General features: G+C 29.9%; 1 protein-coding gene across 1 annotated transcript in view; it reads left to right on the plus strand.

Annotated features, from left to right (window-relative positions):
• Positions 1-11052, plus strand: part of LOC107447843 (progranulin) — a 131534-nt gene extending 120482 nt beyond the window's left edge. The window contains exons 6-10 of the mRNA XM_071181073.1: positions 1692-1760; positions 2829-3047; positions 5565-5580; positions 8956-9047; positions 10516-11052. Coding sequence (XP_071037174.1) covers positions 1692-1760; positions 2829-3047; positions 5565-5580; positions 8956-9047; positions 10516-10967 — 848 coding nt within the window. The 3' untranslated portion in view covers positions 10968-11052. The remainder of the gene's footprint in view (positions 1-1691; positions 1761-2828; positions 3048-5564; positions 5581-8955; positions 9048-10515) is intronic.
• Positions 11053-12710: the final 1658 nt, after the last annotated feature.

The raw sequence follows: 12710 nt of genomic DNA on the forward strand, positions 1-12710 counted from the left end.
CGTTACAAATACTTGTACTTTTTCCCTAAAAAAGTAACGAAAGTACAAGTAAAAGTACTAAATTTAAAAAGTAACGAAGTACAAGTAAAAGTACGTACTTTTTACTTGTACCGGCGGTACAAGTAACGAAAGTAAAAGTACTGCCATATATGGGTTAGATAGGTTTAAAAAACGGAATAACAGAAATTCGGGAAAAATTATCTGATAGTCGGGAAGTGTTTCCATATCTGATGTTGAGAATCGCTCATCAGCTAAAGTTTACCATTTCTTTTGTACGCAAGACGAGGAGTAATGAAAAATAACACATTTTTTGCTGCTACATAATATTTTTCAGTCATTTATTTGAATAATGTGTAATAAAAGGGAGGAGTTTGGGAACCATTAGTTACATTGCTTGCGTAACGGATATAGTGAACACCCGGTTATAGTGAAACGAAATTTCGGTTCCTTGAAGGTTCACTATAGGGGATTTGACTGTAATAACAAAATAATTGTTATAAATTACGAATTTATTGCTGCATTTTTTGGCATAGGGCGTTCAAAAACACTATTCGCCATTTATTGTCGGTTCCTCAAACCTCTAAAAGCCTTAAACTCCACTGATGAGTATGAGAAATCGCATATTCCAAACGCTTCTAAATTTATAAAATGATTCTATGTGTATTTTTTGAGGAAGATCAAAAAACATATGTTGGTATTGAAGTATTTCCGTTATTTTGTCCAATCCCTTGTATGTTTGTTATAATAATGTTATCTATTACTATTTTAGATTTCAAAGATCATTTTAATGCTTTATCTTTTACATTGTGTTCTTTAATGAAAGGAAATAGATAAAAAAAATATTCTTTAATGCAAAGGGTTAGATATAATTGGTAAATAAAATCTTATCCGTATCGAAATTTCACTAAATTGTACGAAAGATTAGGAAAAAAAAATTCAATTGTAGTGTATTTAACTTTTTTTAAACTTTCATTAATACCATGATGTTTTCAAAGAATTTCTTTCGGAATTTTTAACAATTAAAAGAAGATGTTAATTTGTATAAAATCAACTATAAAGTATTATGAAAACTTCATGTTTACTTTTAAAAAAAAAAAAAAATGTTAGCTTTCTAACGTTACGCAGCATCAAAATTGTTTCTGAAACATTTTTAAATAAGAAAACTATTCTTTTAAAATTGAAATTAGGGAAATCATAAGACATAAAATATGATTTTTATATCATCTCTTTAAATCCCGACCAGGTGGCCGAGTGGTTAGCGTGCCTAACTGCGGAGCTGATGGTTGCGGGTTTGAATCCCGCTCAGGGCATGGAGGTTTCTTTCTCTCTGTGTTCTATGTCCTTTCTCCTTTGTGTGATTGTGTGAATGTGACCCGCCCTACAAACGGGTTTGCGGCTGTGTGACGTGGGCGACGCTGCTCCACCGCCGTGGCTTCGCCACAGGAGCCCACTGGGTAACGAGAAGAGAGTAGCAGTTCTGGCACTAAAAGGCCAATGGAACAATACATCCCAAGTGCCCGCCATTTAAAAAAAAAATATTATCTCTTTAAATAATGATATATTTCGACATAAACTACCCAATATTAAATTTAAGTGCTTTTTTTCGCTTATTTGTAAGGTCTTAGATAAATTTACTCAATAAAAAGTAATCAAAAAACAAAACTTGTTGTTAAATGTATTTATCTTTTTAGGTTTGAAAATGTACTACTTTTTAGTGTTATCTTTTTGCGCCATCCTCTTTTCTGGATCCTGTACAGAACGTAAGTTCGGATTTATAAATTTTTTAACTAAGTTTCTATATGTAGTTCTATAAAATGACAGCCAATCATTTTGACATTTACATATATACGTAGATAAAAAATAAATACAAAAAGGATAACAAGAAAAAAGAGAAAAATGAAGAAAATGAAGAAAATTAATTTTCTTTACATTTTATTTCCTGCTTTTTACGTGTTATTTATCACTTAATGTGTTCTATTTTGTTTCAAAAATTTTATGAGTGCTCCTCACACTGTTGTATTGATATATTTTGCTCTGGCTATATTGATACAATATCAGAAAGCACTTCTTTTTGCGGATATAATTGTGTGAGCAGATGAAGAGATTATATCTTTTTTTCCGGATTTTTATTATTATGAATGTTATCTTATTTTAGTAATTTTCTTCTTCTCTCTTCCTTATTCTGTAATTTTTTTCCATGTTTTCTCCATCAACTTTTTTTACAAAGTAATATATTGAAGAATTATGTCAAAATAAATTTTGTATTTTATTTCGATACCCAAGTAGCACCTAATATTAGATAACATCAGAAAATCGGCAAAATCTATCGTTATCTTGCACAACTTCTAATATTAGAAAGATACAAGAGGTCGCTGTTTGCTCAGCATTACATAATATTAGATTCTATGCAAACTTATATTATCTAACGCTCGCCATAATATTATTTTGCATTAGTTTGATGCTATATAATATTAGATTTTGTATTTTCTGATATTATTTTGCTTTGCTTTTTATTTTTTTGGAGTAAGCAATATATATGGAAATATATGGATATAATATATTCTTAATAAGTGTATATAATAATTCTTAATTCAGAAATAATTCTTAATAAATTGATAAACCACTCAGTTTTTAATCCTATCTTTAAGTAATGAAATAAATAAATTTTATACTTTGTACTTCAGCCCAACGATTGTTTCAAGGCAATGATAGTAAAATAACTAAATAAAAAAAATAAGGTTAAAAAAATAAATACAATTAATAAAAAAGTAAAATAACCAATTTTTTATAATTCCTTTATTTTATCCGAATTCCTTTCATTTTTACAGTGATCCCTGAAGTTGCTTCGGAGGATAATGATGTCCAAAATAGCGTCGTATACTGTCCAGGTGGATATTATTATTGTCAAGCCGGATCGACATGCTGTCCTCTACCAAACGGAGCATACTCATGTTGCCCATACCCCTCAGCTATGTGTTGTGCAGATATGGTTCATTGTTGCCCATACGGCACTCGATGTGATGCTACCTCTCAATACTGTCTCCATGGTTACAGCCTGATGCTATCACAATCTAAGACACCTGCATTTCCTATGAAATAAACATCTCAGTCTCGTTTAACTTGTTTTATACTCATATGTAAATATGTAATATAGAAATAAAGGACTTATTTTATACTATTTTTGTTTAAGTAATACAATCGATTAAGCAGTAAAAGTGGGATAAGAAAATTGAAAGAAGAAGCAATGAAATTTTTATTTATTTATTTATTTATTGTGTAACTACCACTATAAAAATACAATTCCAATTCACTAGTATATAAGGCATGTTAACTCGATACTATTTTGGGGTACCTTTTCATAAATGAAGATTTACATTGGTGTCCCTCGGACGTGATGTGAGCACGCCAACATTGACAGTAACGCCCACATCGATCTAATTACGCCTACTTCGATGTATAGTCCACATGGAACAGTTGACTTGCTACTTGTGACTTCGACATTATCCGCCTCCTCGTGCTGTTGCTACTCAGTCTCGATCACACACAACGTATACAATCGACTGCTAATATCAAAATGGGAGCGACCATGAACTTAATACAGATCTCACGAACAGCAATAAAAAGTATGGTGATCTTAATACAGCTCTCCCGGATTCTCCCAAAACTGCAGTGAATCAATTAAGGGTATCCGTACATCGAATTCTATCTCAACTATAATTCTGGTGTTGGAGTACTGTAGTGCATCTGCCACAACAAAAATATAATTCCACTTTACTAGTATATAAGACACGTCAACTCGATTTTACGGTGGGGTACCTTTTCATAGTTGAAGGTTGACATTGTCGATATCTATTCTCCTCACATTTACTTTTACAAACTGATTCTTGTTGATCAATCGAATCCTTGACATCGAAGCCCAGTTGATTACGCCGAAGCCCTGTAGATCTGACATCTTAGCCCTGTAGATTAAAACCCAAGAATTCGCAGATCTAATGGAATTAAGAAGAAACTGATTACGCGGGAATCTAAGGTTGAATCTAAAATTTCAAAGGAGTGGTAAACCCCTCCCTGCCATCCCTGGCATGGGAGCAAAGAGTCGGGTTCTTCGCTTGCTCTCAACTTTAACAGAGCCTCACGAACAGCATTTTCAAGATGGGCAAGTGAACTCACCATGAGTCTCTCGTTCTTTGAGTGCAAGAGGATCTTTGCAGTCTGCTCAAGCTCAGCAGGCCTCTGCAAAACGCATCCTGCTGCTTGGGTCTTGCCAGGGAAGACTTCTTCATTTATGGTTCTCGATTTTCTGAGGATTAATGGTATAATGGATCTTATCTGACTTCGTCAGACAGTTGGGGGATAAGACACAGCAACAACAGAAACTGATTTAAATTAAATTAAACTCATAGTTATATAAGAGTGTATACCACGATGCCTTACTTTAGAATATATTAAATAGATTGTCAAAAGTAGCATAAAAATATGTAATGTAAGTAGCAAGTAGTAATAAAAGTAGCAATATAGGGAAAACATACACTAGAAAATCACACAAAATATGCACATTAAGTAAAAGATTTAAATGATTAAAAACTAAATATTAATGAAAACACAAAGAATCATAGGAAGAGGTTAAAAGCATCAAACCTGGTTGATTGCCGAAATAATTTGACAAGACATTCCTTTCCTTATTATTTTTTTACAATGGAATCTGATTGATTACAAGAAAATTCTAGAAACTGAAAATTGGAGGGCAGTTGCCGAAACGTAGAGAGGTCTGGAAAAGATTTTTGGCGATGGCCAGGGCCCCACCCAAAGCTGCCGTGCCACTGAAGAAGAAGATCTAATTGATTTTTTATGTTTTCGATCCCAATCTACTCAATAGAGATAAGTCAAATTCTTAAAATGGTTTGTTTTACTTTGCCTAAATAATAGTTCGTAACCCTTAATATGTAGATTCCTTTGCTTCAATTTTTACAGAGATTTCAAAAATATATATCTGAGAGGGGATTACTTGAAAATGTTAATAATAATTTGCTTTTATTTTAGATTACCATTTCTTTAATTGCAGATCAGAGAATGTTTTTATTTTTTATTATTCTATTTTATTTTGTAACCGACGTTGAACCGTTTTTGGGTTTGAGGTTATAAATGTTCAGCTCTGTAGCTTTGTAATTTCGAACCAAACACAGAAGACATGGTAATTCGTGGATCATAGGACAAACTAGCTTTCAGGGAGGACTTTTTTTAGGGAACTAGCTCTCATTTGCATTACACTGAGAGGAAAACCACAACGACATTTAAGTTACGGTGATACCGGATCCGTCTACCACTTAGGGTATTTTATGTCTGCACTGTTGTCGTTTCCAGTCAGGAGCAAAATTCAAATTGATTAGACACGGCATTCGAACTTGTGTCTTCTAATTGGGACCCGAACGCTTTATTCCCGGAACCACGAGAAAATGAATTAAAGGAGTGCAATTGCTCCAACAAATAAATTTTTGAAATGCTTTGTTTGTTTGGTTATTATTTATTTATTATTTTTTTTGAAAATTTTAAACCTTATTTTGTAGACTTCAAAGTGAACATGTATGATAACAAAATAGACAAATTAGCACGATATTTCTTATTGAAGGGAAAGCAAAGACACAAAATGGTTAATGATTAAATGGCTTAATGGTAAAAAAAAAAAGGACAAAAGAAGCTCGAAATAAATGAAGAAGCTATGAGGAGTGCAGTTAAGCTCTACCAAATTACAAAATACTATTAAAACATGCAGCAAGCATATAGAAAGGAACATTATACTTGCATCAGTATTATATCATGAAAAAAAAAAAACCCTAAATTATCAAAATATTATCACAGATATCGGAAAAAAGCCAGAATTTTTAAATTTACTTGGGACTTACGGCCCTATTCCGATGTTGATTAGAGACTGCTTGATAATCGAAAATCGTGTTTTCAGATTATGCAATAAAAACAATTAAGACTCGAAAACTCCTTTAGCATTTGATTACAATTTTTATTATCTTTCTATTATCTTCAGTATAAATGTTTGTCACCAAATCGCAAGTGAAACTGGCGAGCAAGCAAATGATTAGGAGAAATACTTATGATTTTTATAATCATGTGACTTATTAAAAGACAATAATATCTGCTTTGAAAGTGAAACAGATAGCAAAAGAAAGCTATTTTAAGTGAACAAACAATATATTTTGAGGTATATAAACACTGGGTGAGAGCAAAAAAAATTATTACTCGCTAAGGATTATTATTTTATTGTTCGTTCTCTAGTAAAAGTAAGCATGCTTATGAAATATTTACTTCCTAATATAAGGATAATTTGAAATAATATATTTTGAATGAATAATATTTTTATTAGCTTTTTTATTTTCATGTTCAATCGATCATTTATTGTTATAGTTGGCAAAATACGTTAAAATTTTATTTTATTGATTTACTTTTAATGAATTCAAAGTTAATTTTTAATGCTTAAATTAAGTATTTTATAAATTTTGAACATTTACTATGGTGATAATTTAGCAATTTATTCCGCAATACTTGTCTCATACTCATTATTGAACAAAACCAATTAGCATCCATTGTGATATCCGTCAATATTTCATCCGTCATTATTTTATCGTATTGATTTTAATTTAATGAAATCAAAATTTATTTTTAATACTTAAACTAAGCATTTTTAAAATTTTAAATATATTTAAGATTATAATTTATTTATCTGTTCCGCAATCCCTGATTAATACTCATTATTGTGCAGATTCAATTAGTATCTATTTTAATATCCATTGATATTTAATCCGTTAATATTTGATCTTATTGATTTAATTTTAATGAAATCATTTCATTTTATTTCTTAATTCACGTATTTTTTAAATTTTAAGTATTATATTTATGAGGATAATTAAACTATTTGTTCCTAATACTTAATAAAGTGAAGATTTAATTAATATCCATCTTAATATTCATTGCCTGTGAAACATTACAATAATTTGAGTAGGATAGAAAGCACGCATAAAATAAAAAAATTTTTAGAACTTAATTTCATAAATTGATGAGAAATTATCTAACAATATTTTTTAATAATATTACTTTATTACTTAAATATTTTAATTGTAGCCAACAACTATTAAAAGTATTCTCTTTATGTGTTGTTTAATCCTTCTTTAATATATATTTGACAATTAAAATATTTCTAGGCTATTTTTATGAATACTGTATTGAAGTGAAATTTTTAATTTAACATTTGTTTAATATGTTAAGAAGTTTATTTTGTTTAATCCTAGGATTACATTACAATCCTACAATATATTTATAGGCATCATTTAGAAATGAAATTTTTTGTATAGTAATTATTTGCAACGTTGTTAAATTTGTTACTAGTGATGAATTTAAATTTAAATAAATGTTTCTTAAAAAGTTAATTTATAAGTGGAATTCGTAATATATTTCACTGTTTATTTCAAATTTAGTACTGTATATAATTTGCTTAATAACCAAAATTCTAAATAAAGTATCTTAAAAAAAATATCTTTTATTTTTATTATTTTATAAAATTGTTTTTTAAGTATGCGATGATGTTAAATAATTAACTACGTTTATTAATAACCTACAAGAAGAAACTTCTATCCAAATTATTAAAAGAATTCAGATTTTTCTCCAATTAATTATTGAAATATTGATGTAAAGGTTGTGGTATGTTTATTATTTACATCATAATTTTTAAACTGATACGTATATTACTTGTATCATGAACTTTAAAGCTTTAATAAAAACTTAAGATATTCGACTAGTTTCGAATTTTTTTTAAAAATATTAATATAAAATTTTGTAAAGCTAGTTTAATCGTTTATTATGCACTAAACACTGTAGAAAAATTTCTATCGCATGAAGCAAAAAAAAAAAAAAAAAAAAAAAAAAAAAAAAAAAAAAAAAAAANAAAAAAGAAAAAAAAAAAAAAAAAACAACAACATATTAACTATGTTTTGAACTATTATATTAGAAGCAAAGTGTACTCACTAGAGTTAGGAATCAATGTAGTTTACAATGTAGTTATCATCGTTTAAAAAAACTGCGACAACATTGTAAATAATTGAAATGCAAATAAAAGTAAAGTATTTTTAGAAAAATAATAGCACATGGATTTTAAATTTGTAATAAACTCAATTTCGAAAATTATGCCCAAAATAATGTTTTTTCACTTAAATAACCTTAAATAATGCATGGATAGGATTCATGCATTATTTACGATTATTTATTATCTCAAATAATCGTCAAGTGCTTAAAATGTATTACGAAAATTACACGAATAAAAAAGCACGTTTCTTTAAATTAAGAAATCTATGCATGATAAGTGTGCAGTTTTTTTCTTCTAAATGTAACATGCTATTTTCATGAAATTTATTTATTCACTATTTTGTAACACAAGAAGGTTGCTTACAATAGTATTTATTAAACATTTTAAATAATTGATGAATTTTATTGGTGAGGGAAAAAAAACGGACTACCTTGTTCCTGAATAATTTTCTGTTTTAGGACTCAATATTAAATGGTTCAAGGGGGTGACCTTAAATGTGTTAATTAATTAGCAGAGGAAGATATTTTAAGTTACAAAATCAGTCCAAAGTGTGGAACAATTCATGTTAATTTTATTATTTGCGTATTTCTCCATATCTTGAAAACGTTTTAAGCGAATTGAAGCATTTTTGTACATAATTGTAAAATTCGTTTATTCAAAGATAATTTCATACAAAAAGTCCCTTTTAGTAAATATTTATTATTTGTTATCATTTTATTTAATAATAATTAAAAAACTTTTGAACTGCAAGGTACACAATATGTTTACATACTTTTAGAGAATGTTATTTTATACGGTATTACATAGTAAGTGTTTTTCCAAGCCTTATTAAATAAACATTTCAACATAATTTTAAATTTTTTTTTTAGGTTTACAATGCGTCTTTTATTTGCATCTGTTTTCTGCGTATTCATCTACGCTGTGTATGCAGATGATTGTCCTCAAGGATTATGCCCAAGTTGTAAGTAGTAATTTAACGTACGATATTTAATTTGTTGGAGAGATTTTTCTTAACCTTGTGCTTTCTAGCCACAGTCAGTTGATCTTCACTAGAAAGTAAAAATAAGCGTAGTGTTACGGTTAATATTTTAGGAAAACGCTTAGCAAACTCTCTCAATTAAACTACATTAGCAAGTTGCTAATCCGAACTAGTTGAAATCTTTGCATGTTTGGATCAGCAAGGAAAAAAAAAGAAAGAAAAGAAAAGAAAGAAAAGAAAAGAAAAAAAAAACATAAATCCTGGTTTAGTTTGACGTACTTTCGATCTCGTTCTAATCTTGTTTTTAAAAACAGAAATAGTCTGTTATCATGCAGAAATCTTTAAGACTAATTTAATATCATGAGTTAAAAAGCATGCTTGGGTCTTCCTCTGATTCTTTTTCTGTCTGGGACTCATGTGAGAGCAACAGAGGATATTTTTCCTCTGGGAATTCGAATTACGTGACCCAACCATTTCCATCCTTATCCCAGAATTTTCACTTCTATAATCTTTATTCTAGTTTCTATTTAAAGCAAATCGTCTGTTGTTTTAAAAGGTCAAAAAACTTTAGCAATAAATTTAAAGCATTTGATCTGAAAGGTTATTTTTATATACCGAAATTGCTCTTTTTGTGGTCCACATTAACAAAAGCCCTTATATCTTCTAAACTTCAATAATTTCAACTTAATTTTGGTCTAATTCGATTCAACGCAAAAATATACATAAAAATAATGCTAGATTATAACATTTATGCTTAACACCTTTTCACCCTCAGTCAATTTAAGATGGTCGCTAGTGTTCATTGTAGGCGTGGGAGCAAACTTCAGGTTTCAAGATTGGCTCTAAATCACAGCATTTAAAATAGTCAGCTTTCTCTTAAAAATTTACGTATTGAGCAATATTTGTATAATTTCGAAATCCAAATTTTTATATCCCAAAGAAATCATCCTAATGTTTGGTGGTTGGGAATCACAGTCTACAATCTAATCTGTAATGTAGTTTGTCCAGGCACCATTATTATCTTCGTATCATCACTAGCTCCCCCACTTAATACGAGGCTTGACATCAGGCTCATGACGTTAAAAGAAGAGAACCTGATTTTACTCCACTGATTCTGCTAGCCTGCTCCAGGCAAACATTGTCAGATGAAGACAGCTCCAAGTCAGGCTTAGAATCAGGCGCCTGATGATAGGATCTATACGTCACAAGGTAATTTTCTCTCGATCTTTGCAAGATGGAATTCTTAACCACAGGAATGGTGCCTTTTTTTTAAGCCAGTGAAGCTGGAAGACCGCTTTCAGGAGTCTTTTTCTAGTCCTCCTGTTAATGGGGTGTAAGAACGAAACCCAACCGGCACCAATAGCCCAATAATGTAGCTCTAATTCAGTGATAACAACCAACCCAAATTACTTCTTACTTTAATATTCATTCACTCGAATTTCTTTTTCAGCCCAAACATGCTGTAAAGGCCCTTCTGAAGGTCTCTATGGATGCTGTCCAGAGCCAAACGCTGTCTGCTGCACAGATGGCTTACACTGCTGCCCACAAAACACTGTCTGCAATATTGCAGCGGGCACATGCGATAACCAGAGAATTGTTCCAGATCTATTTTTAAGAAAGATTCGACCAGTAACCGTTACTTCTGAAAGGATGAACAAAGCTTTTAAAGCCACAATCGTCAACTGCCCTGGTGGACAATACTTCTGCCCTGATGGAAATACTTGCTGTCTGCTCCAAGATGGCAGTTATGGCTGCTGCCCATACCCATCTGCAGTGTGCTGTCAAGATCATCTCCACTGCTGCCCTCAAAGTACACATTGCGACAGTACATCAACCATGTGCCTCAGTGGAGGAGACAGATTTTCCTCTCTCTTGAAACGACGAGCTTTCTCCATGAAATGATTTTTAGGAACTACAAATTGTTCTGTTGTTTGTTATAATTTATTCATTTTGATGTTTGAACTAATAAATACGTAAGAAAAAGACATGAGCCTTTCTTTATGACTTAATTATGTTTAAGTAAACACAACTTTAAAATTGCAAACAATATATTTATTATGCTAAAGACACGTTTCAGAGCAATATGGAGTATCTTCATTAGTATATAGCTCGTTAAAATCAACATCATTAGGAAAATGACAAGAGTAATACTTTTTGAAGTAATTAGGATTACGTAAAAACAACGTAAAAAAATTCCAAACATTACCTATATTACAGGTGTATTTTAGTACAACATGGAGCACCTTTATCAGTACATAGCCTGTTTAAGCCAATATGAATGAAAAAAATTACAAGTAATCCTTTATGACAAGAATACAAGAGTAATCAATTCTGGATTGTGATTGAGTAAAAACAATGTCAAAACACAAATAGTATATCTATTTAGACCTAAACATATTTTAGTACAACAGTGTGTGCCTGCGGTAGCGAGTAAAATTATTCTTTCTTACACAGATAAATTGCTTTAGTATATCGTATGAAGTCGTAAAGGATTTTTTGTGATATTAAAATTAATTATGAGGTTTTTCAATTTAATTTAAAGGCGTCAAATAAAGGCAAAAGTATTGAACAATAATTTATTGCTTGCATTAAATTTTTAAATAATTCCAAATATATTGAAAAATCTACCTGTATTATCGATAAAGTTCTGAGCCTTTTTTTTTTGGTAAAAAGACAATGGTTTTTCCACCAAAACAAAACTTCTTCACGTGCAGGCTTTTTGATTATATGTTATTGGAATCCCTTGGGATTTTTTTTTCCGTTGAAGATGTAACTTTAAGGTAATTTTTTTTCACAATCAGCCTAAAGTATAATTAAGTGCTTTAAAAATTTAAATTTTTACACCATGTTACTTGTAACTACATTCGATATTTGTTTGAATTTTTTCTTTCTATTTTCGTATATATGGAACCATAGAAAATGTTATAATTGATATACAAGCAAATAAATACGCAGATTTCATGCAAAAACCATAATACAGATTTTTTAAATTTTTTTTTTATTTCTTTTTTTTTTTATGAAAAATATTGCCGAAATTTAGAGGTCTAAAGATTTGAAAATTAGAAAATTTTTATACATTTTTTGAATTTTTAAGAAATGTGAGCCATATTACTAAATTTTGAAAATCAATTGATTTTCCTTAAAGTACAACTGAAAATGTGTTTATTTTAATTTTATTTTAATAAAGTAATAACTGTTTTGAGGATAGCTTGACCCATTAATCATTGAGAAGTCAGTCTTTTAGTTCTGCAATTTTATTTATGAGAATTTTTACTCATATTTTTATATGCAGTGTTCTCCATAAATAACGTGCCCATATTATTTTTTTTGTCCCTATACCTTATCAAAGATGACGATTAAAAGGTTTACATATGCAAGTTAAAGCTTTAGCAAATGAAAACAAAAACTAGCAAAATCTGACAAATCACAGATGAGGGAGACAGTTGATTAAAACTTGAGCTTTATTTCACCACTCATAAAATTTTTCCGTAATTTATAAATTCAAACATGTCACGAGTCTTAAATAAATTTAATAAAATTAATATCACAACATTGATAAAGTGTAAGGTTTGCCATGTTTTGAGTAATATCCCTTATTTGGCATTATTTGTGTAAAATAGCGCCGTTTGTTATAGTTTGGGTAGC

This window comes from Parasteatoda tepidariorum, chromosome 5, assembly GCF_043381705.1.
Source record: "Parasteatoda tepidariorum isolate YZ-2023 chromosome 5, CAS_Ptep_4.0, whole genome shotgun sequence".
NCBI classification, from domain to species: Eukaryota; Metazoa; Arthropoda; class Arachnida; order Araneae; family Theridiidae; genus Parasteatoda; species Parasteatoda tepidariorum.